Below are 27,556 nucleotides of genomic sequence, written 5' to 3' on the forward strand. Positions count from 1 at the left end.
TATTCATTTGTTTCTAATGAAGTCTCGGGTTCTCTCACGGTAGTCTTATACTCCTTTTAATGTTTTTCAAATTGCATTGGCAATCTAGTCCCCGTAGGTTGTACTTACGCACAGCGCTATGGTTTTCTAGCCACACTAGTAGCTTCCTACTCCTTTTAAGCGTCATTAATATGAGTTTACCCACAGCAATCTCGTATATTTTGAGTACACACAGTAGATATTCAGAGTTTTTAGAAAAATCAAGCTGGTTTGTTTCATTAAAACAATTTATTTTTGGGGTAGTTTTTGTACTTGTGTTGTAATTTAAAATAGCTCATATTCGATAAGAATTAATGGCTCGGTCCTTTAGCTGTCATTCGGATTCCAATGCAGATAAACTGTGTAACGCATAACCGTTTTCAATAGAATTGAAGTGTTCGGGAATAAATGGTTTCTTTGCTTTAAGCCGCACTCAAATCTGACGCATAAATTAGCTTAGGCATATTTCATGCACTAAAATCATCAAAGTTTCCTTTGCAAATAAAAAACTTGGCCTGGCTTTTATTTCACACACACCTACTTGATGGGTAATTTCTTAAGCCAGATTCGTCCAAATCCATCCTTTGGTTACATGCAAATTTGTTTTATTTGTTTCCTACTCAACCAATTAGTTAAAATGTGTTCATTTGTGTGTATAATGTGTTCCTGCATTTGATCAGCTGGTTCTTGGGACAAATTTTCTGAAAATCCTTTACCAGATATCCTGAAAGTCTTATCCTTTGCCATCCAATAATGCCTCGCAAGCACCTCATTGTTCGGAAAATTCTTGAGAATGTTCCCCCAAATCACTTCATGCCCCGACCCTACTACGTGAGCTTAGTACCAGTTTGGCCTGCAATTAGTTGTGTACATTTTGTAATAAGCATTTTTAAATATTTTAGCTTGATCTGCTGGATTCAGCAGAGGCAAGAAACACAATTATTTGTACAGATGAGGACGTGACACTGCAGTTTGTAGCTCAGACACTCTTCGGAGATATGGCCATCAAATATCCTGGAAAATGCATGGTCATTGTCATTTCGGATGCTAGTTCAGTCAAAAGCGCTGCCGAAACCTTCAAATATGTTACCGACACCCCTGTTTTAGTAGTTGCTGACGCTTCCTCCAAAATTCCTACCACTACGGAAGTCATTTTTATGTCTGCAGAAACGGCTGCAAATTTATGCTCTGGTGAAGAACCTGTCTTTTCCATTCATGAAGTACGGTTTTTTGCCCTCCTGTAACTGCATTTTTTATAGAGAGCCTTTCTTCTTATCTTGGATGACTGCGAACTCGTTCTATCACCGGGCCATCCCTACCAGCGACTATTCCCGTACTCAAAAGACCCTCTTAGTGAGCATCAGATTGAGGATATTTGGAACCGAGATCCGTCTTTCTACTCCTCTACCTCCGCAAGCTATCGAATTCTTGCTCTAACCTCCACTATCCTTCCAGTCGGTTGTTCCGACCATCTCCTTGCCAAACGCTACATCTGTTCACTGGAGGACCGTTTGGGTTGTAGGCTAGAGACAACCTCAGAGTTAATTAACCTTCTCTCTCTTGGTGCTCAGCCAGAAGAGGAGGAGATTCCAGCCCCAGATACAACAAATAATGGTGATAATGATGATCAACATTCAATTCGTGGAACAATCCTGCGTCTTCTAGTGGAGGCTCGCGATTTTCTCAGTGACGTGGACTTTACTGGTTCAGAGGAGAATGTCGCCACTACAGGACAACGTGTCATCAATGTTCCTTACTACTGCCTTCGGTCTGTGGCGCAATGTGAAGCCATCACAAAGGATTTGGGTGTCTACTGTGGAGCACTCATCGCTCGGGTCTTTCTGCGTCACTTATATCGTCTGGAACGGGCCAGGGCAAGTATTCTGGAGGCTAGGAGACAGCTTGAGCATGGAGAGGACCTACTGACACGAATTCTTCGCTACACAGCTACTCAGCTGTCAATGATTGCTCGACTGTTCCAAACCGTTTGCGACAAGTGAGTCAAAAGGAAGAATTCTGCAATATTGCTCCTTTGTAAGACGTGAGCCGACTGTTATTTCCATAGCTGCATGACGAGAGAGGAGGTACGCACCCTGGCATCACCCCGAGTCCTGCAATTGGTGGATCGATTGCGAACCCTGAAACCAACAGGATCCTACCGGATAGAGGCGGTGTGGAGGACGGAAGGCGTCAGTGAGGATACAGGTTCAGATTCTGATGCTGAAAGTAGTGGATTGACCTCCCACGGTAGTTGGAGCAGTAGCAGACGGAGATCTAGGCTACGTGGTCGATCGACTTCCTCCGGTTTCGTTGCTCCACACGGATTTGAAGCCATGAGTGGAGATGACGATGAGGACGATGATTATGGTGAAGGTTATGACGATTCCTCCCTATTTTCGGGCGTCGACTCTGTGTACTCGGAGGATGATAATGATTTTAAAGATGCCTGCTATAATGACAGCAATGGTAAAGATAGCGCCGATGACAACGATGGTGAAAGCGGTGGGGAGAGTGATGCTACTGATGTCTCAATGTAAGTGCTGTGTGTTTTGTGCTCTGATCAGTTGGGGTTCGAGACTAGTAGAGGTGTTTCGTTCCCCTCTCTGAAGTCATGTAAGTAGTACCTTTGATATTTCTGGCAACTTTTCATCTCAACCAATCATGAAGTTTGGCTTTAGTGACTTAGCCCTAGCAGCGAGGCAGAGAAAATGACAGATTGATGTCCAGTTACGATAAGGTTTTAAGAGAAGGTAAATGCGTAAGTTCTCCAGGATTAAGGCGGCCTTGTCTACATGGAAAATTCATGGGGAAATTTCATTGGATACGTCTTCTTGCATAGACCCGAACAATGCTTTACAGCGGATGAGTTTCCTATCCGACCCCTTACTTTTTCCCCTTTTTTGCCTTGTTTCCATTCCATGCTACCGAGTTCTGAGCTTCAAACGTGGTTTTACTTATTACTTGGTCATCTAAGCTGTTTATAAGTTACTATTCTTCTAGGGGTCTATCTTCGGGCATCCGACGCAAGTCCACCCGAAAGCCATGTTGGAGACCTCACAAAATACGTAAGTCGCTTTTCCTTTCTCCTATTTATTTCCATCTCAGTAATTTGTCCACTTTCTTGCCATTTGCCTCACTTCTTCTCCAGGCTCCCCCGTTATTCGTGGTAGTCGTGGCGGCTCCCGTCTTGTATATCGCGTACTTCCCGATAACCCTGATAAGGAGAACACCGTTCCTCCTCTTTGCGGTCTTCTATTAGTCGGTGGGTGTCAGTTTTCCGCCTACGCGCTGCCCCGATTCATCGAGGAGTACTGCAATTGGGACCCCGAAATTGCCTTTGTTCGTCCTGGCTACTTCTTTGTGCCTGGCGCTTCTGGTAACTTACACTCCTGTTGATTCCACTTCAGTAGATTACTTCTCCCTTATAATATAGTCTAGATCAACCTGGTTGCTGTGACACATGAGATGTGGCCGGACTTAGTGTCCGCCTTTTCATTGACCGTTACTCCACTTTCAAAGGCAGCTCCATGGTGTAGATGTCCTTTACCTATTTCTTCTTTGGAAAGAAGCTAAGAAGATATATCTTTGAGTCGTTTGCATATTTTTTTGCGGTGTTAGTAGAGGCAAGATAAAGTACGCCCTACTGCCTACAGGTGCAGTTAGAGGTGGATGTGCCGCAGTTGGGACTCTCTTAAATGCACAAACAGCTAAATCTTCGGGCTGATAGAGGAACAATAGATCTGGTGGGGATTCGCGCATGATAAAAGAGTTATTCGTCAAATGAGTGTTTTTTTTTCACTATTACCTACCCCAAACTGCACGTGTTGTAAAATCATGTCTGCTTACAAAAAATAAGTAGCATTGATATCTTCCCATGTAGACCAGGTGAAAACGCTGACACTTTCGGCGGACGTAGGCAGCACACAGGAGGAGACAGTGGCAAATTTTCGTTGTGGAGGTGAAGTGAATCTTCTCGTGACTACACAATCAGGTTTGGCAGCTGCCTCTTCTCTTCCACGGTGCAATCTCATTGCTTTATTCCATCCATCCACCTCCCTAGCCACCTACCTGGCGGCGAAATCTCGTTTACGGTTGGTTGCAGTTAAATCCACAAAAGCCCACTTCTGGCACTTCTTGGAATCCGATGGGTTCTCCCTTCGTACTCGGTTTGTGCTTGCTAATTTGGGTATTTTATTAAGATGATAACAGTTAGAAATTTCTCACAATGATTGCAGTTTTTTGTTTATGCAATTGTACTTAAGTGTTGCTAGTTTTTTTGTCCTTTTCTGGAGTGATGTGAATGGAGGCTGTCTATTACCATGGCGAATTTTTCCAATGGTTGTAGAAATTACATAGTATTAGGTTTGAGACAGCCTGCCCGGGAATTGGACTGTGGTTTAACCATTTGCCTTCCGGATAGACTAATATATCGTATTTCCTGAATTTATAGCTTTCAAGAGATGGAGCGAATGTTGGTTCAACGATGCAGCAATTCTTACCTTATTTCTGATGAGCATGATGTGGACGCCGACTACGTAAATGAGCAGTTTACTTTTCTCCCCAAAGTAAGTGACTGCTACCGGTTTCCAATGAGCAATTTATGCTGGATTGCGAGCTTGAAAGTGCCAATGCTGCCAACGAGTCACACATATTTTGTCTTGAGGAATCACTATTCCATCGCGTGGTTCGTTTGAAGGGGATTCGAAGACACCGATTTGAAAGCAGTTTTGTTGAAAGCATATCGTCTAGTTGGTATATACTGAAAAGTATAAGCATAACTCCTCTTTATTTGTCAGATTTAGATAGGCTGTGTCTTATTTTTAAACAGTTTATTGCATCTGTAGAAGGTAGTTAACGCAGATTAAGCTTGTGATTGTGGAAAATAAATAGTCCGCTGAAATGTAATAGGTAGAACTCCTTTCCTGCCGCAGAGAAAGGCATGTCGGGCAATAGATGTGGTGAATCACTATTGTGCTCGCCTGCCCTGCAATTTCATGACGCGTTTGGCGCCGCGCTGGCATCTCACTACGCGCCGACTGGCAGCCGATTCAAGAGGGGCAGTGGAGGGTGGGGATCACACAGCCCTTCTCACCTGTCCTGACCCCTCTCACGCTGCTACCGCGAGCAACATGATCGTTTATCGCTGCGCTCTGCAAATGCCCATTAACTCACCCGTCCGTGAGGTGGTTTGGGTGAGTGTTTTACTTGGAATTTGACCGCATGCTTGGCTCGCTTGGATCCAGTGACCCTCGGAATCTTTATTCAATATTGTCATATCATTTCATTTCCCATATCTCCTCTTCTCTTCCTTTCCATCCCATCTAAGGTGAGTTAATACGCGTTGCCGCATATCTGATACATTTTATGATGTGCGTAAAGGTAGGTAAGGACAGCAAATAGATAATCTTTGGAGTTTTCGCCATCTCTGGCGTATGAGTGGGATCCATTTACCATATCCACCATTTCATTAAGCTCTTCCTTTAATTTGAGTCCTTGCTGCTGGTTGGTTGAAGTTGATTTCTACCTACAGAGTGAGTGGTCACTGTGTAAGAAAATGGCCAAATACTCCGCTGCTGTGCGCGTGGGTCAATTGTTGATGGAGACGCGAGAAATCGATGCACGTGGACGCCCCATCCTCCGCCACACACCGATAGCCGCTGTCGCCGCAGCCTCTCGCCGCTTGCGTGCTACCCGCGAACGCTCCCCTCCTAAACATAAATCGAGCTACTTAATTAAAGTCAGTAGTGCTCATGTCATTCCTATTTAATATGCTCGTATTGTTTTCCACTAGCGTACAATAAGGATAACACGAGGAGCCCGTGTAGTCAAGTAGATAATTGAATAAGAGTTGCGTGGCTATAAAACTGGGTGTGTTTCACCAAGCCTCTCTTATTATAGACTCCGGACTCATTGGTCAAGTGTCTTGCTAAAGAGGACAGAGGATCCATAGGCCAGAATCGTCTCTATCTTGTCGACATTCGTCACCTCGACACCGCCCTGAGTCGCCTGCAACGTGAACACAGGAGTCAGGGGACCTCCTCCCACATCGATTTCTTCCCCGAGGCAGAGAATCGGGGCTTCGCAATGCTCACCACAAAACCCCTTCCATTTGTTAGTGGACATTTTAACCTCTTCTCATTGTCTCCTGCGGGAGGTGGTTATTGCGTATGAATTCAATTTCAGATCCCTGAGTTCTCAATATTCACTCGTTCGGGTGAGGAAACGGTGCATATTTATGAGGCCTCCTCCTGTCCCCCTCTGAATATTGATCAACTCAATAGACTCTCGCGTTTCCATAGAATCATTTTCAAGGTAAGTGACGATGTTTCGCCTCCGATTTTCTGACCGGTTACTTCTTTGTAGTCGGTACTGCGGTTCGAAAAGGACTGTTTGTTGAAGTTCAATCTGGTCGATGCACCCTGTCAGCTTCTTATTGTGCCAGTGAAACGAGGTACCACTTTGTTCGCGTTATCAGTTGAAAGTTTTCGTTGAATTTTGTCGAGTAATTTTGATATCCTCTCTTTGTTTAAAATCTGCCGCGTTCCTATTCTATACCGTTCAGCAATCTAGCTATCCTTAAAATCTCCACTTTCCTTGATTTCTGACACCTGAAAATGGTGCCAAATGAACGAATTTGCTTCCCCCTAGCCCACAAGAGAAAAAGGAGTCACTGGTTATCCTTGTGATTCTTCTTTCAGACAGCCAGAAGATCGATTGGGATCTCGTGAACCTCTGTCTCAATTCCTATGTCGCCTCAGTCGGTGACTGTAGACTGCCGGTCCGTAGGCGCCCCGCTCCGCCGTTGCAGCTGCCCACTGGACCAGTGCCCCTGACGCAATTACTCTCGCAAACTTCCAGCCCTCGAACCGTCTTTCATTTTGTTCAGGACGATTTTGTAAATGCTGTCCTCACTCCAACCTACCGCAACGTGGAGTATCCACCGCGCTATTACGTTGTCGCTGTTAGGTGCGCCCTCTTATACTCTTTACTTACACAGCATCTAGGTTGTTGGCTTGATAATAACTTGTTTCATTGTAAAGCTGCGCTCCTGCTGCTACTTTGAATGTATTCCGCTTGTCTACTTGTATTCTCCTTCAGTAGTGTGATGTACCTTACTTTCTTCACCTGGCTAAGGGGTCTATTCAAAACTCACATAAGTAGCATGCACATTCACCAGCCTGGTTTGAAGAAGGCATCTCTCCTTCGTTAAACAATTGCTTTCTCCATCGTCTACTGAAAGGTATTTAGTGTTGGCATTGTAGGCAGCTCACAAGTCAATCCCAACTGCCAAAAAACCAGTATGAGTAGTATATGTCCTCATTGGCTCAATCCAGAGAACATCGTTATACGTGAATTATTGAATTTCCACTTCGTCGACTAAACAGTCAATTAGTATGTAAGTTCAGTGATCTGGCCTGAACAAAATGGCTTTTCTCCCTTAAGGTTACTGAAATGCCCGAATAAGATGAGATATCCTTCTCCATTACTAAATGGAGAAGTCAATTAGGGCTTGGGAGTCAGCTCCATCTACCAAAGAGCTGGAACGAGTTACATGTGTGCATTTCCTCGCAGAAATGATCTGTCTCCAGCCACAGAGTTCCCATCACCGCAGTACGCCACTTTCGCGGACTACTACGCATGTAAGTATGGGCTGCGTCTAAGTGGAGCTCCGTCGGACCAACCGCTGCTAGACGCCGCCTACGCTCCTCTCCGCCTTGCTCCTCTCCTAGTGCCGCGAGGCTGTGTTGCCCAGCGAAAATCGAACAACGGTGTCGCCTCCGGTAACGCCACCTCAACTTCCAAACATGTCCTACCCCGGCACATACAACTCCTGGTGCCTGAGTTCTGCCATCGCCATGCTATGCCTGCCACTGGTGAGGGCTTTTCTGGTTTGTTATCGGTGTTAGTATAAGTTTTGCTATGGAACTGCCGAGGTAGAGGTTTAAGTACTAAGTTTTTGGGGTTCAAAACTACTTGATTTTTCTTTTAAGTGGCACTTTTTTTAGTAGGGCATTGTCCACCCTATTCCCGTTTAAGTAGAATGTTTTTGGCTGAATTACAACGGTCGGGGTTCAGAAATACGTAATTCTCTGTTTAATATCTTCTCGTTACTTTGCTGCTGAATCGACAGTTGTGAATTCTGTACTCCTTGTCAGTGTGGCTTGAGTATTGGGACCAGAGCAAGCGCTACTGAGTCCTTTGTTTAAGTAGCGTGCATGAAAACATGTATCCTCACCAATTTGGTGTTCTTAAGGGCTTGACCTGCTGAATTTTATGCTTTTATCCTTATAGGGCTACTAATTGGCTGCTTGGCCATTACTTGCAGCCGGGTGAGTGAGCGTAGGACTTGGCGTTAAAACTACTTAATTTCCTATTTTAGTAGCAATTGTCCTGAAAACTCTATTCTTTTTTACTCTTTTTCAGTTTGGCAAAAGGCGATCTGTCTGCCTAGCATTCTCTACCGCCTACAGCACCTCTTGCTTGCGGAAGAACTGCGTTCAGAAATCGCGCGGGAGACTGGATTGGGAGTCGTTACGCCCCCACATCGGTTCTGCTTCCCACCTCTCCGCTGTTACTTTACACCACAAGTACCATCGCCGTCGCCGTCTCCATCACCACCACCATCTTATAAGAAACAGAGGGATCCGGAGGATCGAGATTCAGAACCTGAAGTCGTCAAACTAACTCTTTCTCCCCTAATCCAATCTAAACCTCGCAATCCTGCCACCGATTTTCAGGCCCTTCTCTACGAATCCGATAGGCTGGAATCCGATGGGGAGGGGGACCTAGACCCAGAGGCGGAAGAGGAAGAAGAGGAGGTGGATGCGAAAAGTATAGACAGTTTTGAGGAGAACGCCACAAACATGTGTTTTTTCCCATCCGAAGATGATGACGAAGGCGAAGATGAAAAGGTAAATTCTGCCTTTTGGACTTGAGTGGACTTGACTTTTTTCTAGGGGCAAATAGTTTACAAACCCGGACCTACAATGATCTTGCAATCGCTGACGCTGCTGGGGGCAGGTGATTTTATCAACATGGAAAGGCTGGAAACGATCGGGGACAGTTTTTTGAAGTTTGCTGTTACCATGGATTTATTTTTGCGATACCCTGAAGCTCACGAGGGTCACCTAAGCTCGTTGAGAAGTCAAATTGTACGTTTTTTTAGCTGTTTTTACTTAAGCCATGCACTTTCGCAGGTTGGTAATTCGAATCTCTATCGACTTGGATGTGAGAAAAATCTGCCTGGACGAATCGTGGGGGTGGCTTTTGAGCCACACGAAAATTGGTTGCCGCCCTGCTACGTTTGCACCACCGATCCGACAAATAATATTGCCTCCACCAGGTAAAATAACATTTCTACTTGATTATTTTCAGTAGCTCGTATTTTCGCACAATAAGCGTGCATTTTTGGTGTTCTCTTTACACTGCCGCGCTCTGTATTATTTAAAGGAATTGTTATGAATTCGATTTCGTTTTGATATTTTATTTTGGCTTTGTGTTGGTGTACCTTTGTACGCTTGATGTCGTCTTTGAGCCACGCCTCCTAAAAAACAGGAATCCCGTTTATCTGCCAAATTGAGAAATAGATTTTATGTCAGTGTCATTTTGGAGCCAATTTTTTAATGAAAGAACTAAGGTTTCCAAGTTATATTTGAAAGTGAGCGCTTTATTCCTTTAGGTTAGATAGGAGAATGGCAAATATGCATTTATTGTTTAAACATCTTCCTAAATTTATTAAAGCAAATAAAATATTTCGTTTCCAATTTTTGGCCGAAGCCTCCTTATTCTTAATGAACCAAATCCGTATATGTACTGCCTCTACTTATGTGCTCTGAGTGGTAGGCATCCTATGCGCCCTGTTTTGTGCTTAGAATAAAGAATCAGTGCCCTTCGTTGACGCACCAATTCTTGACCAACAAGTCTGTTGCCGACTGCGTGGAATCACTGGTCGGTTGCTATCTCACCGAACGTGGCGAGCGATCTGCTTTGAAACTTCTGCAGTGGTTCGGCATCGAATGCCTCCCACCTGCAGGTTCGTCCGCTATCACTGCATGAAAGTTGGCTATTGTAATGTTGACACTTATTGCTTGCTTCATAAAACTACCAGTTTTTATACGCTGCTTAACAGCAATAGATACAATCAAATTCTCAAAATAAAATCACCTTCCAAGATGAATCATTTGCAAGCCAGTACACACATCGTTTGAGTCGCAAATGAAAAAAATTATTCCTTGTTAGATCTGAATTGATAATTTGGATGTGTAAATGTGCTGCTTAAATTGAAAAGGTATGATCAAATTTTTTGCGTTTTTTTTTTCTCTTAGGTGAGATGCAACCTGCGGGATCACCATGGAAACTGGCTGAAGAAAAGCCGCTATCGAAGGTGGAAGAAGCTACCGTTGAAAGGGTCTACCGTGCCGGCCGATTTTCTAAGCTGGAGGAGATCATCGGTTACACCTTCAAAAATCGCAGACTCCTTATCGAAGTGAGCAAATTAGTAGCCTTTACTATCGTTACGTAAGGAACTCAGAAGTAACTTCTTCTCTCCCCCCCTTCCACTCACACAGGCCTTTACTCACTCCACCTGCCGTGATCTTCACGGACCTCCGTCGGACGATGACGGCGGTTTTCATGGCAGTGCTACTAGCATCAGTGGAGGTTACGAGCGCCTAGAGTTCCTGGGCGATGCGGTGTTAGACTATGCGGTGACACGTTTCCTCTTCACCACTGACGCCACCGCCCGCCTCTCGCCCGGCGCCTTGACCGATCTACGCTCGGCACTGGTCAATAATGTGGTCTTCGGTGCGCTGGCAGTGCGCCATGGGTTGCATGCTTTTCTACGCGCTGCAGCTCCGCCTCTCACTCGAACGATGGCGCTCTTTCTGCGTCACCACCACGACGTCGTTCGTGGTGACCTCGACGTGCTCATTGCTCCGGTAAGCTCGTCCTGTCTCTGTCATGAGATTCACCTCCCTCCTCTTTTTTGTGGTTTTGTTGTTGGAAGTCTTAGGTGTTGTGTGGGCGATATTTTAGCTCCCAGAGTATTTCGTCATCTCTTGTTATAAATTTTACCAGTTCTGCTGGAATATCCTCCACTTTACTTGTCACAGTCCCCTCAACTGCTTTTTGACTTTTCTGTCATGTGCAAAAGTGCTAGTAAATTTTAGGATTTTGCTACGTCTCATTCTGCCAACGTTCCTTCTCATTTCTTCTACCTACTTTGTTCTTGTATTTTTTCTTTGATTTCTTTTCAGGAAGTTAATGTTTGCCGGGAGAACAAAGGTGCGACTGCATCCCAAGCTGAAGGCGACGTAAGTTGGGAGAATGATTGGTCAATCCTCTAGTCGACTGGAGTTTTTTTGATTTCCACCGTCTCCGTTATCTCGTGGTTAAATTCAATTTTAGTCGGAGGTGACTTCGCCAATGGATGGTGGTAGTTTTCACTTCCTCTATCGTCTAGCCGTTGATTGGACTGTTCATTTGAGGGCTTCGATTAAAATAATACCGTAGATCTCAAACGAAATCGGACTATTATATGTTTGCGCTCTGTCATCTCCACTCTTTCATTGTTCTTGCACTGACAAATAGTATATGGTAGCCATGGCTACGGGTCAGCAGGCTATTGTTCATTCAAGTCACGTGTTTTCTTTTTACGGCTCATTCTTGTTATCCATCGCCAGACGTCAGTCTTCTAGACATATACCACTTGCTTCTAACTTACGTAGGACTATGTATTTGGGATCCAAGAAAATTTACTAACCAAGTTAGAACGATCATCCACAACCCCCTTTTGTGATTATGTGGGTCGCTAAAATAATATGAGTAGTATTTGTGTTGCAAAAAGTCATTGTTTTTCTTTGCCCCATCACCCCGAAGAGAAGTGAGCCTGCTTTTCGACCTCTGTAGTGCTCCTGCTAGATCAAAACAAGTAGAATATATGCGTAAGACATGGGTGTTTGGTGTTGCTAAATTGGAATATAAGTGTGTGTCGAGGGCGCATCTGCTGGCATCCCTGATGATGTCGCTCAAATGGAATATAAGTAGTACCGCCCTTCCGACCTTTTTCATTGATTATTCATGAATAGAAGGCATACCGCTGAAATTGACTACGCAATGTGTGTCTGGAAAGTCTAACTTTGAAAACAGACCAATTTCCCGTTCAATGCCGTATCCCGTAACGGTGAGGCTGAAGCGGAGAATGAATGCTGTGCGCATTATGCTTTGCAGCGGGCGAACGAGGAGGTAGAGGTGCCGAAAGCCCTGGGCGACGTCTTTGAGTCGCTCGCTGGGGCAGTCTTCCTCGACTCAGGTCTCTGCCTCAACACTCTCTGGCGCGTCTTTTTCCCTTTGCTGCGCGAGCGCATCGGTACGTCGGTCTAGTTGTCCGCCTCCCTGCCTTTCTACCTACTTGGCTGCCCGTCGCTTTCCTCCCTTCTCTTTACCTTCCCCACCACCTTCGTCCACTTCCTTGTCTGTCTGTTGACCCGTTTGTCCACCCGTTACCGCGCACTTTTTAATCTACAGAACGGTATTCCACATGTGTGGCCAAGTCGCCAGTTCGTCGTCTACTCGAACTATGTCCAGAACGCGTCAAATTCGAGTAGGTCCCCCCCTCTTTACTCCATGCTTTGCAGGTCATTTTTTGTGAGTAAAGGCCTAGCATTTGGGAACTATTCTGGGCGGTCAATTCACCGCTTTGCCCAATCTATCATAGCCTCCAGTTAACAAACGATTCTACCGACTAGCATATAAGAGGAGTGAATTATTTGCTAATTCTAGAAGGCCAATGGTGCGCCCTGACGGGAAGATGCGAGTGGTGGTGCGCGTGGCTGGGATTGGTCGATACGTGGGCGTCGGACGCACATACCGACTGGCGAAATCGGCCGCTGCCGATCTCGCCTATCGACGCGTTACTGAAGCATCCACTGAACAGGTGTAAATACTTGCTACTCATTAACTCCTTAGTAGCATATCACGCCCTTTGTTACTTGAGTGCGCGCTGTTCTTTCCTTCTGGATGTGTAAATACACACGCTACCTATATATGAATTTGTAGTGCGCCCTTTTTGTGCATTTGGGACTTATTTTGGAGGTAGAGACCTTGGAATACGTTCTATTTGGCCCTTAAATAAAGGACACAAATAAACAAACTGCTGCCGACGTAGCTGTTTTCTTTATTTCTACTGTTTAAAAACTCATTGCGAGGAATAGTAGCATTTCTGAAATTTATCAATTTTAGTCTTTTCCTATGTGCAATTGATATGATTTTGGTTACCCGGTAAGCACTGGACGGAAATCTGAAAGTTGGTTTCCTCAAACTTTGTACAAAGTCACAGCTCTTTGATGATGGCGAGTGGTGGGTTTAGGAGTCTGCACATGTTCGAGTTTGGTTTGGTTCGAGGCGGTTTTCCATTGGCATGTAGAGTACTGGGTCCTCTTGGGGCGGGGTCTGAAAACGAAAGGAAGGTTTTAAAAAGCAAAGCTGTTATTTGTAACCGTACGTATCGGTTTGTTTGCCAATAAATGAGTATGACGGTGTGTCTGGAGGGATTTTCTCATTCCTGGTCTACTTGTGTATGGGAGGTGGCTTTGTTTACATTTGAAGTGAGGGTGATCGTGTATCTGGGCCATGACAACCGGGACAGGGCAGATGTGGTTGCCCTCATGTCCCACTTTTAAATCTATGGATGTGAGAGTGATTTATTCAAAAATTTGGGTGCCTTTTAAGGTGGTTACGTTGTTAATGGAATATCGCAGAAGTGGAATGGTTGTTTTTACAAAATCCTACCTTAAGGACATTCAAACCGAAAATTTATGTAAAAACCAATCAGTATATGGACCATAAGGAAATAATCATATAAGACCCTCCAATTTTTTTCTAGACCAATTAGGCTGTTCGCCAATTGTTAGTTAATAAAATTTGAATTCAAATTTACGTTTGAATTAATTGAAACAGAGAAATGGAGCACCGAAAAGTTTCAACACAGCCGCTTGACCTCCCAACTCACCTGCTGCAGCAGACGCCCATACCGGTTGGGGACGGCGAGGGGAGCGCCTTTTATTCGCCTTCACCAACGCCTACGCTTGAGCGAGGCTTACTTGCTCACTCATTCGTTCGCCCAACTGCGGAACGCAGGGCGCCCATTGGTTCACAGGCAGATCGCGCGTCGTTTGCAACGCCAACCGTCTGCTCTATTGGCTCATTCGCCTTTGCAGTGTTGGAGGTGGGTTTTGACGAAGGGTGCAGCAGAACCCTGTGAAATTACGTGTCTTTATGAGAGTGAGGCGTCTCGGAAGAAGTTATAAGGTATCCGGGTGTAGAAAGCTTGGCTAAGGGACAATTAGCAAGTCGCTCCACCACCATCGCGGTAGACTGCATAGCCGAATGCCCGATAAACACATTCGTTGCCAACGCCACATATACGCCCCAATTTCCTTGTATTATCCAGCCACAAATATGGGGCACATTTAAATACAGCGATTTCCAAAATTCAGTCCTCTTTATTGGCTTAACTTATTTCGCATATCAGCCTCCGGATTCCCCTTTATATTTTTAAAGTAGCAATCGATGCTTTAACAAATGACAGGACTTAAAACGAAGGTGTCAAAGCCATCTGAAGAATATATGAAATGAATGCAGTCACGTTTGATCACCAAAATGCTTGTTTTTGTACTTCATTTTGTTTGCATCCCATTGGTGAAACATACCAGGGAATGACAAGGTTATGTTGGCCATTCGAACGCAGAAACGGTTGGCGAAGTGGGAGCGGTAGGATGAAATGCAAATCCACTCATAGCTTTGGCCTTCTCCTGCGGCTGAACTACTAACTCGTAGGAGCTTTGAAATGGTCACTAAATATTTTGCGGAACTAAAGCAACCATGGTTCGACAACGGAAGTATCAAACAATATAAACCATTAAAATCCTGTCCTGGAGGTAATTTTCTTCAAGACTTGGAACAGCTCACGTCCATCTCACACCATCCTGATGGAGGCTCAGTTATTGATAAACTGGCAAAAAACACTTTGGTACATTTTTGACACCATACACAAACACGCTAAATGCGTGATTGTTGACTTAAAATAGATTCATATTTTACTATTTTTAAGCAAAAAGCGAATCGTTTGAGCTCTTAATATAATCTAATTGAATCGCTGTTGCTAAGGCGCCAAAACAATTAAAGCCTAGGTGGCCTTTGTGACAGGCAGCAATAAGGGGGATTTCCTATTTGGAAGCAACTTTTAGACTCTAAGAGAAGGGGGCACATTTAATCACTCTTCCCTATTGGACCACTCCTGGCATCCATCTTATCCAACGCCACTGAAATTGGCCAGGTGCAAAGACCAATAGCGGTGACTCATACCCACCCCAATATTGAGGAGGGAGACTATCGCCACTGGGCGGAGCAACAATACTTTAAAATCTCCTCATTTTAATCGTCGTCACCATAGTAACACTCAGTGTATTGGCAAAACCTATATTCAGAGTGGGCGTCACCTGGGCGTTTTGGGCGTTGCTAGGCTTTTGGCAAGTAGCGTGCCTACTTGGCTTGAAGGAAACACTAAGATGTACCTCTAATTGCAGGTGGTGAAATAAAGTCACTCTTCAAAACAGATTTCATCCAAATTTGTCACAAATTGTATTTTTTAAAAAGGGCATGAGGTTTCCTCTTGATAAAGGTCAACTAAAGTAGACAGTGTGAGCGTGGATGAGATGGTCGTTTGCTTGCCACAAAGGCTTTGCAATCTATGAAAGTTGTACTTCGCCTTGACAGGAGGTCTTCTCCTCCGATCATGCCTATGGTCTCTCATACCTCCTCTCTAGGTTATTTACAGCTCTCTCCTGTTAAAAGGGTCTGAAGAGCTCCACAAATGCGTAATATTGAATGGCTACAAGCAAAAGACCGCAAAAAAGCGAAAAAAACCTGCAAATTTGCTGAATATCTCGCTAATTGCATCACGTGTCGCCTACCACAACCAATCAGCTGATGCACTTAAATGAGCACAGTTTAAACAGCTGACTGACTGGTTTATCGATTTTTCAATTTTTATCAGCTGTTCACTGGCGCGTGCGCAGCCAAACAGCTGATTCTGTTGGTGTAGAGAGGAATCGAAAAAGATGGCTGTTAAAATCATCATTTACTGTCCCAACTGATGGCATGGATGGAGCTTAACTCACCCTTTCAACATTACGACGCCACTTACGAATAATGAGACTACTGATTTACAGAGCGTGCCTCTAATTTTTGGCACTTTTTGACACAATTCTTTCACAATTACTTCCATTGCATGGCTACGACTTAAAGATGTCAAAGTCTTTATCTTAAGCCAACTTGGAGTCAAGTTAGGAATTATTTTTGAGTCGATTACAGTCTACGCAAAACCAGTAATTGGTGTTCTGTGCTATTAAGAAGACACGGACTTTAGAGAAGCAAAATTTGCAAGTAATTATTGGATTTTTCACCTTAATGTAGACAAATGACCCGTTTTTTCACCCTAGAACATTCCCTCTACTCAAACCTTAACACCGTAGGGATCGATTTTGCTTCAGCTTAATTGTGATTGGGCGTTAGATGTTTTTAGGGCTTTGCTAGATCATGATTTGTGTCCACCCGCTACCCACCGGAAAAGGGGGAAATTGTTGGAACCTTGTCACAACGAATAGTGGCAATTGCCGCAGTGGGGAAGGGAGAATACAAAGTAAAAGAGGGTGATAAGGATCGCTGGTTTTTTTATTAAAAAATCTCGTGCTATCTGATGCTAGTTGGAAGGACTTATGCATACCAAAGCAGCATTATTTGCAGTTCAAGTACTTAGATGAATTCTTCGCCAAAACCCGACTAACTGTTGAAATATTCAAAGTCACAGGAGGTAGTTAATTCATTTTACTGCTAACAGAAAAAGTCCTCGACTTCTCTTAAATGTACTAATCTACTAACTGTTGCCACGAGTGAAATCCGAACAGTTGATAGGCCTAACATAAATGTTATTTTCGAATCGGGCGAAGGATGGGACTGTAAGCATCGAGAACGGAGGGTCTTCCTGAGTGGGAGGCATTCACATTTCAGTGATTTATACCACATCTACTCCAAACACAAAAACCTTCCGTGTCTTTCAAACCGGATTGCCAAATGGATTGACGCATGTCTGTGTCGTTCTTCTTTCGTCATAATCTGAATGTATTTGGAGGCAAAACATCACTAAAATTCAACGTGACGCAAATAGGCAGTCGCATTACTACAAACGCTTAGCATGGAATGATTGGCAGTTGCTGTTCATGCGCTTACCTCTAGTTATTTGCATCGGCAACAACACGTCCTCCTTCGTTCTAAGCAAAAGTAAAGACTCTTCTCTCCCTCATCTTCAACTGAGTCAAACGAATTAGTCTTTTCTCCTCAACGATTTATATTGCCACACAACGCACTCTCCGCTACCACATAGAAGACAAAAATTTTGACGAGAGAGTTGAACAACTGGAGAATCAGATTAAACAGATTCATTCGTCAAGGGGCAGACGATCTCGAGACACATAAGCCTCGCTAGAGGTGGTGGTTGAAAGATTGACAGTTCAACGTGAGAGTAAAGTAGTAAAACGAGAGACATGGAGCAGCAGCAACAACAACGGGTGCGGAGCAGCGAGTGCCGCGAAAAACCTGACCCGCCTTCTTTGACCACCTTCATTGTGATGGGGGAATGCTTTTATCGCCTTTTTGATTAAAAAACCAACGAAAGTAACTTCACGAAATTGGTTATTTTCCGCAACGGCATAAAACAGAAAGCAGCTTCACAGCAGCTTCGAAAAAAAAACAATAAGTTGTAGGCCTTTCTATTTTTTAAAAAACTTCAAATTACTAACTGACTGGGGAGAAAAAGAAATTGGAGTAGAGGACGAATTTAATGAGGACAGGTTAATTGCCAACTTGGCATAGCTTGGCTTACCATTCCTTAGTGGGGCAAACATATCGTAGAGAAGGCGCCTTAGAAGAGCAGTCCTAAGTGTTGCCAAATTAGGGAGCCAATTGTTTGGGGTGTTACCAGGCAACGGGTTGCACGCACCGCCTCTATAGTCGATTTGGGAGGCAGTGGAATCACCTTCGCCCCTTTTTGAGGAGTCATTCCAAGCGCCGAACAGGAGACAGTTGGCATGCGTTTCTTGGATTTTAGGAGACTAATAAGGCTACAATATATTCCTTACTTTTTTTACCTCAGAAATAGAGTTTTGGCAGAGTTGCTTGGTCGGAAAGACTATCCTAACTCCTCAAACACGCATAAGCAATCTGTGGCCAAAGCCTCAGTACTGGATAATTTCCTTAATTTCCAATTACAATTTTACACAAATAAACGCAGTAAATTTAAAAAAAAAACTTCTTATTAGACGAAACGTAAAAAGAGATGACAAATATCCATTAACGTTGGCGTTTCTGATGGCAAGCCAGCTAAAAACCCAAAATGTTCCCTCCAGCGTGAATATTAAAAGGCAAAAGCAGAAACAGCACATCTACACAAAAAATTGGAGAAGTGCAGAGAAAAGAAGAAGAAGGGGAAGTCATGTACGATCCCACTCGCTGTTGACTTATTTGATCACATGACTACAGACTCGGGCGCGGTTCAGTCAATTGACCTGTTGCGTCCATCCGCTCATCAATAATGGCAAGGGGGACGGAGGAGGAAGAAGAGGTGGCTTTTGTTGACAAACCGGTTATGATCAACGCCTTAAATATTTCTTTTTCAATGGAAGATATTAAAAAACATGGAAAAATAAATGACCTGAATGATTTACTCATCTCCACATCAATGCAGATTAACAACCTGAGTTGCCTGACTCATGTCAAAGCAGACAGTCGGTTGAAGTTAAGTTGTGCTTGCAGAGTTAATTAACCGACTGACTGCTGCCTGGAGCACAGATGGGCCAGCTGATTGGAACTTTTTACGCTGAAATGTGACCTACAATTTTTTGATTAACTTGTCTACTGACAGTAATATTCAAATAAATCAGTTGACGTGGTGGTGAGAGCGAAAATTGACGACCATTGACTAGTGGGGGAGAAAAGCGACAGCAATTTAACCCCCTACAAGTTGAGTGCTGCTGGATCGTGCGTAAATCAAGTAAGTAACAGTAGATGACACAATCTGACTGTCACTTAGCAATTAATATGACAGCTGACTAGACAACCTGAGCGAGAGGCAGACTCAAGCCTCAGTGATTAGGTTACCTTAGGGTAAAGCATCAGGTGAATTTAAACCCAAATTGATAGATGACTATTTGGGTCATCAGACAGCCAAGAGATTAGGGCAAACCTCTAATGAAGGCCAAAAATGTGTCAAACCGCCTTCTTACGAGCTCAACACACTATTGGTCACCTGGTTAGCGGGTCATACGCAAACCGACCAGCTGACCAATCAGCTCAAAGCAAATGCACCACCTGACCTAGTGAACTCAGTGTGGGAGAGGAAGTCAAGCGTATATGGTCCGAGGGCTGAAAAATCCGAATAAACCGGGAGAAAAAATTGGGACCAATGTTTCACCCTCGTGTCCCTCGGAATCAACCCATTCAAATAAAACCAATCAGGAACAAGAATGTGTATGTACTTGGTCAAAGGAGGGGAGGAGATATTTCAAGCCCTGAGTGAGGTGACAGAGCCAGGGATAGTCTCGTAGATGGGTCTCTCATCCTCCCACACCCATGAGAGGATGGTGCGATTGCGCAACAGGCGGTAGAGGTTGAGCAACGCGAAGGGACTCATCGCTGCCAGACCGAGGAGTTTGTACCACTCGAAGGTCCACTCCAGTGTGCACATCTGACCCAGAGAGATTACCACGGCCGTGTAGCACAACCCATTGGTCACCAGCGTTGGCGAGGAGAACCAGAACTAGAAAAATACGCATACTACTACTTAAAACCTGCACTACTTGCAGAAGCACGTTAACGTGACCAGTTAGGTCACCACTGTTGTCAAGATTGGTCATATACTACTAATTTAGCCAGAAAAATTGAAGTCTGGACCCCACTATTCAAAAAAATGTGAAGAGTCAAATGGATCACGCAAACACTACTTATTTGGCTAGAGCCATAGGGATCAGCTTACGACATCAATATTAGTAGTTCATTGTAAGGGTGAAGAGAGCCAAAACCGCAAATATGGGCAACTTTGTACTTTTGTATTATTTTAAGGGCCTGAACGACTTTTAAGTGAAGTGCCAATTTATTTACGCTGGCAATGCAGCTTCGAGAGGACGATTTTCTGTAGTTTCTTAGAGTTCGGTCCTTCTGATGTCGTAAAACACTTCCAAAGTGCAAATCCAAATCCTCCTAATCTTTACTGAAGCTGACCGGTAACCTATAAAAGGCAACTTTATCCCTTTTCTGAATGCACCTAATCCTCTAGCTAAGATTTTGCCACACAGCTGGGAGGAGGGACAACTCACAAAGAGTCTTGAATGAGAAGAATTTCCCGGTTCGGCAGCGTTAGAGGCACCCACGGCTTGGAAGAGTCCACGGATATGCTTCACGTGGACGCCCTTTGCGTACGTCTGTGAATGATGGTGTTTAAAAAAAGGAAAATAAAACAACGGTTATTAATACATTCAAAGATACGCAGTCCAATACTTTGGTAGTGTCCATGCCCTCACCACACTCTCTACCTCCGGATTCCTCAAAGACGTCCAGGGATTGAAGATTTACGACGTTATTTAAATGGGAATTTCTTTAGAGATAACGCTGACGCTTAAGTAAAAAGTTTTTATTGCACTTTTTTATTTGAAATGATTGGTGTCAAAAAAGGTGATGATCACTCAGAGAAACAGCAGAAAGAGTGTGAAGGTGGCGGTACCTCTGCCTCCATGTTTAGGTTTTCTTAAGAGGTATGAGATTGCGTGTTGTCTTAAAAAACCCAAACTGGGAATTTCTTCTGATTGATTTCGATTAAGCTGTCCCTGCACACTTTGGGGTTGTACTGCACTGAGTAGAAAAACTCTAGCCATAATTTGTCAGAGATAACGAGATGCCGATCTTAAAGGTATGGAGTGGGCATTGAATGGATTGTTCAGGAATAACCAATCATATTTTCTTCCATTTAAGAAACATCAGAAAAAACAAAAATTCATTCCTCAGCACAAGTCAGTCGGTGAGAAAGTCGCACAAGGGACAATAAGTTCTTATAACTGAACATGAGAGGTAAAGAAAAAATAGGTACACTTTAAGACCTAAAACGAGTAACGCGCATTAGTGAACCCTACAATTTTAAGTTGTTTTCAAGAAAAGAGGGCTCTCTTGAATATAACGCATCTAATTCTGGAGTGTTTATCTCCAAAATTAATTAAAATATCATAAACCTATGAGATAACACATACTACTTAAGTAGGTCGTTTCAGTAGTAGTAACATGAAGATTAACAACCATGCATAGTCACCTGGAAATCTATAATGCCAGACGTCGAGGTAAGTTTAAGGATACTACTTAAGGAGGAAAATCAAAAAGTGGCCGTAGGAAACACACAAGTCCGATTATGATCAATAAAAAATCAGCACAAAATTATGGACGACAGGAGTACTACTGAAGTAAGGATTCAGTAGTTTCGAGTGAGAAATAGATCCGAGGAGCGAAAAATATATCTAGAGCTACAATCAAGCTTTCCAGTTGAGAACTCACAAGCTAGAGATTTGAGTGACTGAATGGGGAAAACGCATACCTGTAGCTGCGACCAGGCCTGCCAATTGAGGTAGCCGGAGTGAGCGGTGGGTGAGAGCTCCTGCCAACTGCCCAGATGGAGAGCACAGCGATGGAGAAGATCAAGGTAGGCTGGGGGAAGGAGGTACTGCCAGTGCAGCAAAAAGAAGGTCAGGCCACTCAACAGAGCGTGACCCATGCACCACACCAGATCCACGCTCAGTCCACGAGGCTACACACAACCCGGAAAAAGAAAAGTATAAATGAGTAGCACTTAAGTAGTATGTCATGAATATTCATGCCCCAACCAAACGTTTTGGTTATCAAACCACAAAAAAGATTCTTTTCGAATTCAATGTGGAGAAAAAGCAGTAACCAAGTGAACTAAAAATGTTAAAATACCAACAATTCACCTTTCCACCTGGGCATGAAACCGGAAACCACCCGTTTTGAAAAATCAAACAACTTATTTCCTCAAAACGTTAATGGAAGTTACTTGGTAAGGTAAGGATTAAGTCGGACAGGGGAGGAGGGGGAGGCGAGAGAGGGGGATAGACTTGATGTGTAAAACTTTCCAGCCACTACTCGGGAAACGCCTTTTCAAGGAGACCGCTTTGGGAGTTATCTTAATTGAAGCAATTTAGGCCTTTTCGCCTTCTTGTGAGTGACACACCCAAAGACTTGCCCTCACAGCCCCCCCTCCTCCTCCATTTCTTATTAATGGAGTTTAACGCTTTCAAACTGCAAACAACACATCTGGTCATTTGTGAACCGATAGCCTTCAGTGAAGGTTAAGGCCTGGTATATGCGTACGTGAGTTGGGATGCCGTCCAACTTCCAATCCGAGCAACTAGGAGACAGACTTAAATACGGACGTCCATATTTGGCATGACTGCCGACTGACTGCCAAAAAGGGAGGGTGATTCCACTCCCGCATATTTATGGTAGCTTGAGTTGGCTCTGGCCTTATACTGCCCATTAATGTCCATCTAATGGTCAATCAGAAGAAGTGAACAAGAACGCGAGTCTCGAGACATGCTGGACGGTTTGAGAATCAACCACAAAAAAGGGAACTTCTGGAAGATCAAAGCAGGAACGTTTCATGGAGGTCGTAGACATTCCCAGTACTCCACACAACCCTTTAATCCATGCCTGTAGCCTACTCTTCCTTTGCACCAATGATGAAACACTTTGACTGGATGTTTGTAGATCCTATTACGGACTCAGGGAGGATTCAAGGAGCTACAGTTTAAAGAGACCGTAGAAGTGAGTATCGACGCACCTAACGGCATAGAAAACTGTTTAAATTAGACAAAACTATTTCGCACTAATTTTTTTTGCTTCTTTCCCAAAAGGGTGCATTTACCAGAGTGTAAATTCAATATAAAAAGATAGTTTTTGATAAACATGATAGTGGATGAAAAGCAGTAGCTACTAAGTTAATTCTGCTAGGATAAAACGATTTACCCACTGTTTTGCCCCCTTTCTTCAAAAAACGAACCACGCCCAGTAGCATTTCCGGGATGAGGTGAGCTACTTTTTCTGTTCACCATAAATAACGATTTATAATGTTTCAGATGTATTAAATCCAGTCGAGGGCTTAATCACGGCTAATTTCCGCTTGGAGCTGTGGGGATATAAGCAACCACTTTTCTACCTAGGCGGGTGTAGATGGCTGCAAGCCAGTACATTTGTGAAGAGGCTGAGTGGGAGATCACATTTTAAAGCTAAATTCGCAGGAGAAACAAATCTCATGCAAATCTGCTGTTGATGTGAAAAACCTGCCGCCTCCTGCTTTATTTAATACAGATGGGATTTCTCTATGATTATAAACGAGCTTGAACTGCCTACTGAATTAGGCAAATAAGTAGGTGTCTAAGAAGTGGAGAAAAATTTGTAAAACAATATTAGGTTACCAGAAAAGTTCGTGGGGATTTCATGCTGAGCTCACCGCAATGGCTTGTTATGGTTGATAGGCATGGAGTACAAAACATAGTCTATCAGTATGATGTTCCTCCTGGTGCACTGCCCCAACTACCCTCCTCCTTTCCAACCGGTTAAACCAACATGATGGATACGACTTCACCATGTCTCCTTTATAAACCTACACTTAATTCCAAAGTCTCCGATGCTTTCTATTAAATGTGTAGCATAGCATTTGGAGAGCTTGCTATCCAAGTTCAGAACTTCCCTTTCTTGGTCAAAAAAGTACGTCTTACTACTAGTTGAAATGATTGGCGAATAGTGCGTGTAGAACAACTTTCCGCCGTGAAGCAGTTTGTTGACACCTACATCGGTTAAAGAGTCAGTGTTGTGGACGAGAAGTTAAGCAAATGGGTTCTATCCATAATCAGGTCTTTCATGTCTATCATCCAAACACACCGATTTGAGATTTTCTGAGAACGAACTGGCCGAGTGACTGTCTTATGATGAAAGACAGTTTAGGTGCTTTTATTGCTGTTAAGTGGACAAATACAACATTGTTTATCTCCCAACGACTTCAGACGTCTGAGAAACAACGACCTGCATTGTGTGGCGGACTGTAGACGAAATCATTCACTGTGAACTGCTTTCTGGAGGCCAAAGAATTAGGACTGAGATGCAACTTTTTAACACTACGCAACTCCAAGTTGTGCAAGGAAAACTGCTCCCTCAGGGACAGCCAGGAAACTCACGCAAAATCTCATACCGGAGCCAAACCTATCGGTCAAATTTGAACTTTCAACTGGGAGAGAGAGAGAGGAGGGTGATACTGTATCATCCCATCCTTCTTATTCTTTTGATACCTCTTCAAGTAATGGTCGTCACCTCCCCTTGGTAGCATTAAGAAAGCCCATGGTCACACACCAAACCGCTGCAAATTAAAAGTGGGATAGAAGTGTAGGTAACAAAGAGTGAAATTGGAAGCAATTCTACGTCTCATGATGAAAGCATGGCGAATCCAATGAAAGAAGTATTTTTAAAAGCTCCCATTTTCAAAAAAAAAACCGCACATAAGTATTTGACTAACGTCCACGATTAACACCTGCTATACCTAAGTAGACAGTTGATAATAGACAAATATTTGCAACAGTAGAATAAACAGGGATAAATGACCAGTTTGGAGGAATGATATACTTAGATGCTCCCAGGAAGGTGGCACTGAAATACGCGAATAAATGATAACTTTAGCACTAATGTCAGAAATAAAGGCTTCTGGATGATGCTGGATTTTAAAGTCACCAAAGTCCGCCCCAATTAAGTGGAAAAGCGGTGTTCAAACAACCCAAGTTAACAATTGACCTAAGTCTCCTGACTGCCGGAGCATAAGTGGGGGCAGGTCTGGATAAGCCCTCAAATACATACTGCCGATGTAAAAGAGTAGTGAGTTTATAGCCTATGGGGAAATCAAATGCAGGAGAGAAATGTAAATCATTGAAATCAACAAACTCGGTCATATCTGACATAAACGATTAGGCAGCGAACTCCACAAACCATCATTCCACCAATCTGACCAACTATTCACGAGTGAAATATGCGAGCAGTCGTTGTAGCATCTCAATGAAGTAAAAGACTTCTTCACTCTGCTATCGAATAAAGAAGTAAGTAGTAACTACCTTAATAAAATGCACTCCAGTGACGCGTACAACTGAGTGGATACTTCAAGAATCAGGTAAAAATTAAAAGCGGGAGAGAAATCGAAGAACGTAAACGTAGCAAAAATCTCTGAATTTCAAAAACGAGGAGGCAGTGCCCACTAGGGTGAAAACATCAGAAAAACGGGAATGATCTACCACTTTTAAATATAAAAGACAACTAGAAATGAGAGCAAAAAAAATGATCTTCTAAGCCACACGGCTGGAAGCAAGAAATAGGCGCTACTCACCCTGATGAAGAAGCAGGGCAGGATGGTGGCATAGAAGGTAGCCACAGCCGAGCCCGCTATGGTGTCCATCAAACGCGCATTGAAGTCTGCACACAGCACCTCCGCCTCCTCCCGTACTGTCTGTGCCGCAGTTTCCATATTAGCTGCAGAGTTGGGTGAGCATCGAACACAGTTGTGCTTCAGAGGCACTAACTGTTGCTTATGCGACAGACGGAGGGTATAGAAAGTGACCGCTGTGCTGGGGTGAACGTTGCTGGAAAGTGGCGGTTGAACCGTGGCATAGCGAAGTGGTAGGAGGTGGCAGTAGCGCGGAATGCGAGCTGTCTGCGAACCACCCGCCTTGGACCGTGGGGTACACGGACTAAAGTACTGCTGAAGCATCTTAAAACCGTCAAATGAGAACACCGCATAATGCGTGCTGAAGTCGAGTTAAGTAGGTGCGATTTAGCTGTGAGCAATTTACTTGAAAAACCTTTCGCGATATCAGGGTCTGATAGAGGGACTTTAACTGCGACTGGACAAATCGAATGGACTCTCGGGGATTGATTGACCTCGCCTTCTCCACAACCACGTGAATCATCCTTTTTACTGGCTCGTAGTAGTAGACTATGACGAAGATAATTGGTCTAAAGAGGGCAAAATTAAACTTTTACCGAGCTCGTGTAATTGGGTGGAAAATTCCCCCCTCCCAGTAGTAAACTCACTGATAGACAACTAGAAGAACGCCCAAGTACTGACGTGGAAAGATGCAGAAATCATAGCTGATACGTGTTACCATGTGGAATTGAAGAGCGCACCACAGGGTAATTCCCAAAAATCCCACAAGAGCGCAATTGAAACTGCGCAGAGGTGTAACAGATCTCCAGTAGAGCTAAATTGCCAAAAACAGAGTAATAAATCGGTTAAATAAATGCTGAAAAGTTGTTTATAAATAGTATTAAGTAACTACAGGGGAATCCTTAAAATACTTTATTCCTTAGAACAATCATCGGTAAAATGTATAATCTATAAACCTATGCCAACAGGACACAGGCCCACAAGGAATCCTAATTTATAAAAGATTCTGCCACTAGAAGAAATCAGCTTAGCCCTAGCCACTTCTTGAAATACCAAGAAAGTAAACAATGACACTTTTACGGACAAGGAAGTCATTGCAACGGGCTACACCGATAAGCTCACGAGCTTTTTCCACCAACTGATGGGTGCCAGCTTACATGTTGAAAGGCTTCGTAGGCAGGTGGAATGACGAACATCAGCAGGATGTACGACAGGAGGTAGTAATCAATGCTATCAATATCCTATGGGAAGGACAAGAAAAAGACACGATGAAACCACCTGCATTCTCAAAGAGTCAACACCTAGTTACACTCATATTTTTGTTCAATTGAACTGCACCCAAAAAGCTATAAAAGTGCTACTGTCACTAGGCCAAAAATATGCTGGATTCCACCCCCCCGTTCTCAAACACACAAACCGGTCTGCTAGACACGATTCGGCGCAACCAGCAAGCGCAAAAATGGGTAAGAATTAATGTTACAAATGTATGAGAAGTGTGCGATCAGAAAAGGTAACAGATACGTCACGCGCATGTGACGCTGGCAGCGAACATGTTAGTAAGAAAGGCTTGGTCTTTACTAACTTGAACAACCATCCGAAAAATAGAAACTACGGTCTCAAAAAATTTAGGCGCCAATATACTTTGGGCGAAACCTAGTCCAAAGCCCTCTTATTCCGAGAGCCTCAATCCGGGGAAAAGGCATTCAAATGCCAAAAAAACGAAACAAATGGAGAAGAACTGAAACATATCCAAATGTACTAGAAAAGGAATAAAGTTAACGTCAGAGACAGTAAATAACACCTTCAAAACGGGTAACTCAACTTTAGATAAAGACAAATCGAACTAGGGTAGTTTTTGGACAAGTTGGGATAAATCAAAAGGGTAGAAATGCACCACAGAAAAGTCACGTTGAATTCAAACTTAAAAGACAAAAAAACAACAAGTACGAA

General features: G+C 43.6%; 2 protein-coding genes across 2 annotated transcripts in view; one reads left to right on the forward strand and one right to left on the reverse strand. All coding sequences in view use genetic code 11, as the record gives it.

Moving 5' to 3' along the window:
* Positions 1-771: 771 nt before the first annotated feature.
* On the forward strand, positions 772-12,958 carry EGR_06278 (Endoribonuclease Dcr-1; the record flags this gene model as incomplete). Its single annotated transcript, XM_024495527.1, has 25 exons — positions 772-849; positions 921-1,238; positions 1,278-2,014; positions 2,084-2,551; positions 3,019-3,083; positions 3,167-3,394; positions 3,899-4,184; positions 4,469-4,583; positions 4,950-5,210; positions 5,549-5,755; positions 5,917-6,129; positions 6,202-6,330; positions 6,382-6,469; positions 6,717-6,984; positions 7,591-7,907; positions 8,443-8,930; positions 8,976-9,170; positions 9,216-9,361; positions 9,891-10,051; positions 10,344-10,504; positions 10,587-10,955; positions 11,274-11,330; positions 12,247-12,385; positions 12,544-12,619; positions 12,799-12,958. 25 exons carry the CDS (start codon positions 772-774, stop codon positions 12,956-12,958), a joined length of 5,730 nt encoding a protein of 1,909 aa, XP_024350050.1.
* Positions 12,959-13,348: 390 nt separating this feature from the next.
* EGR_06279 (Transmembrane protein 39A) overlaps positions 13,349-27,556 on the reverse strand; it is a gene marked incomplete at both ends in the record, with an annotated part of 15,279 nt that continues 1,071 nt past the window's right edge. Inside the window, 11 exons of the mRNA XM_024495528.1 lie at positions 13,349-13,467; positions 14,027-14,073; positions 14,126-14,272; positions 17,938-18,185; positions 19,655-19,888; positions 20,445-20,549; positions 21,707-21,916; positions 25,550-25,930; positions 26,022-26,175; positions 26,254-26,420; positions 26,764-26,847. Of these exons, the coding sequence (XP_024350051.1) occupies positions 13,349-13,467; positions 14,027-14,073; positions 14,126-14,272; positions 17,938-18,185; positions 19,655-19,888; positions 20,445-20,549; positions 21,707-21,916; positions 25,550-25,930; positions 26,022-26,175; positions 26,254-26,420; positions 26,764-26,847 (1,896 nt within the window). The remainder of the gene's footprint in view (positions 13,468-14,026; positions 14,074-14,125; positions 14,273-17,937; positions 18,186-19,654; positions 19,889-20,444; positions 20,550-21,706; positions 21,917-25,549; positions 25,931-26,021; positions 26,176-26,253; positions 26,421-26,763; positions 26,848-27,556) is intronic.

The sequence above is a fragment of the Echinococcus granulosus genome, assembly GCF_000524195.1.
Source record: "Echinococcus granulosus chromosome Unknown EG_S00054, whole genome shotgun sequence".
In the NCBI taxonomy this organism is placed as follows: domain Eukaryota; kingdom Metazoa; phylum Platyhelminthes; class Cestoda; order Cyclophyllidea; family Taeniidae; genus Echinococcus; species Echinococcus granulosus.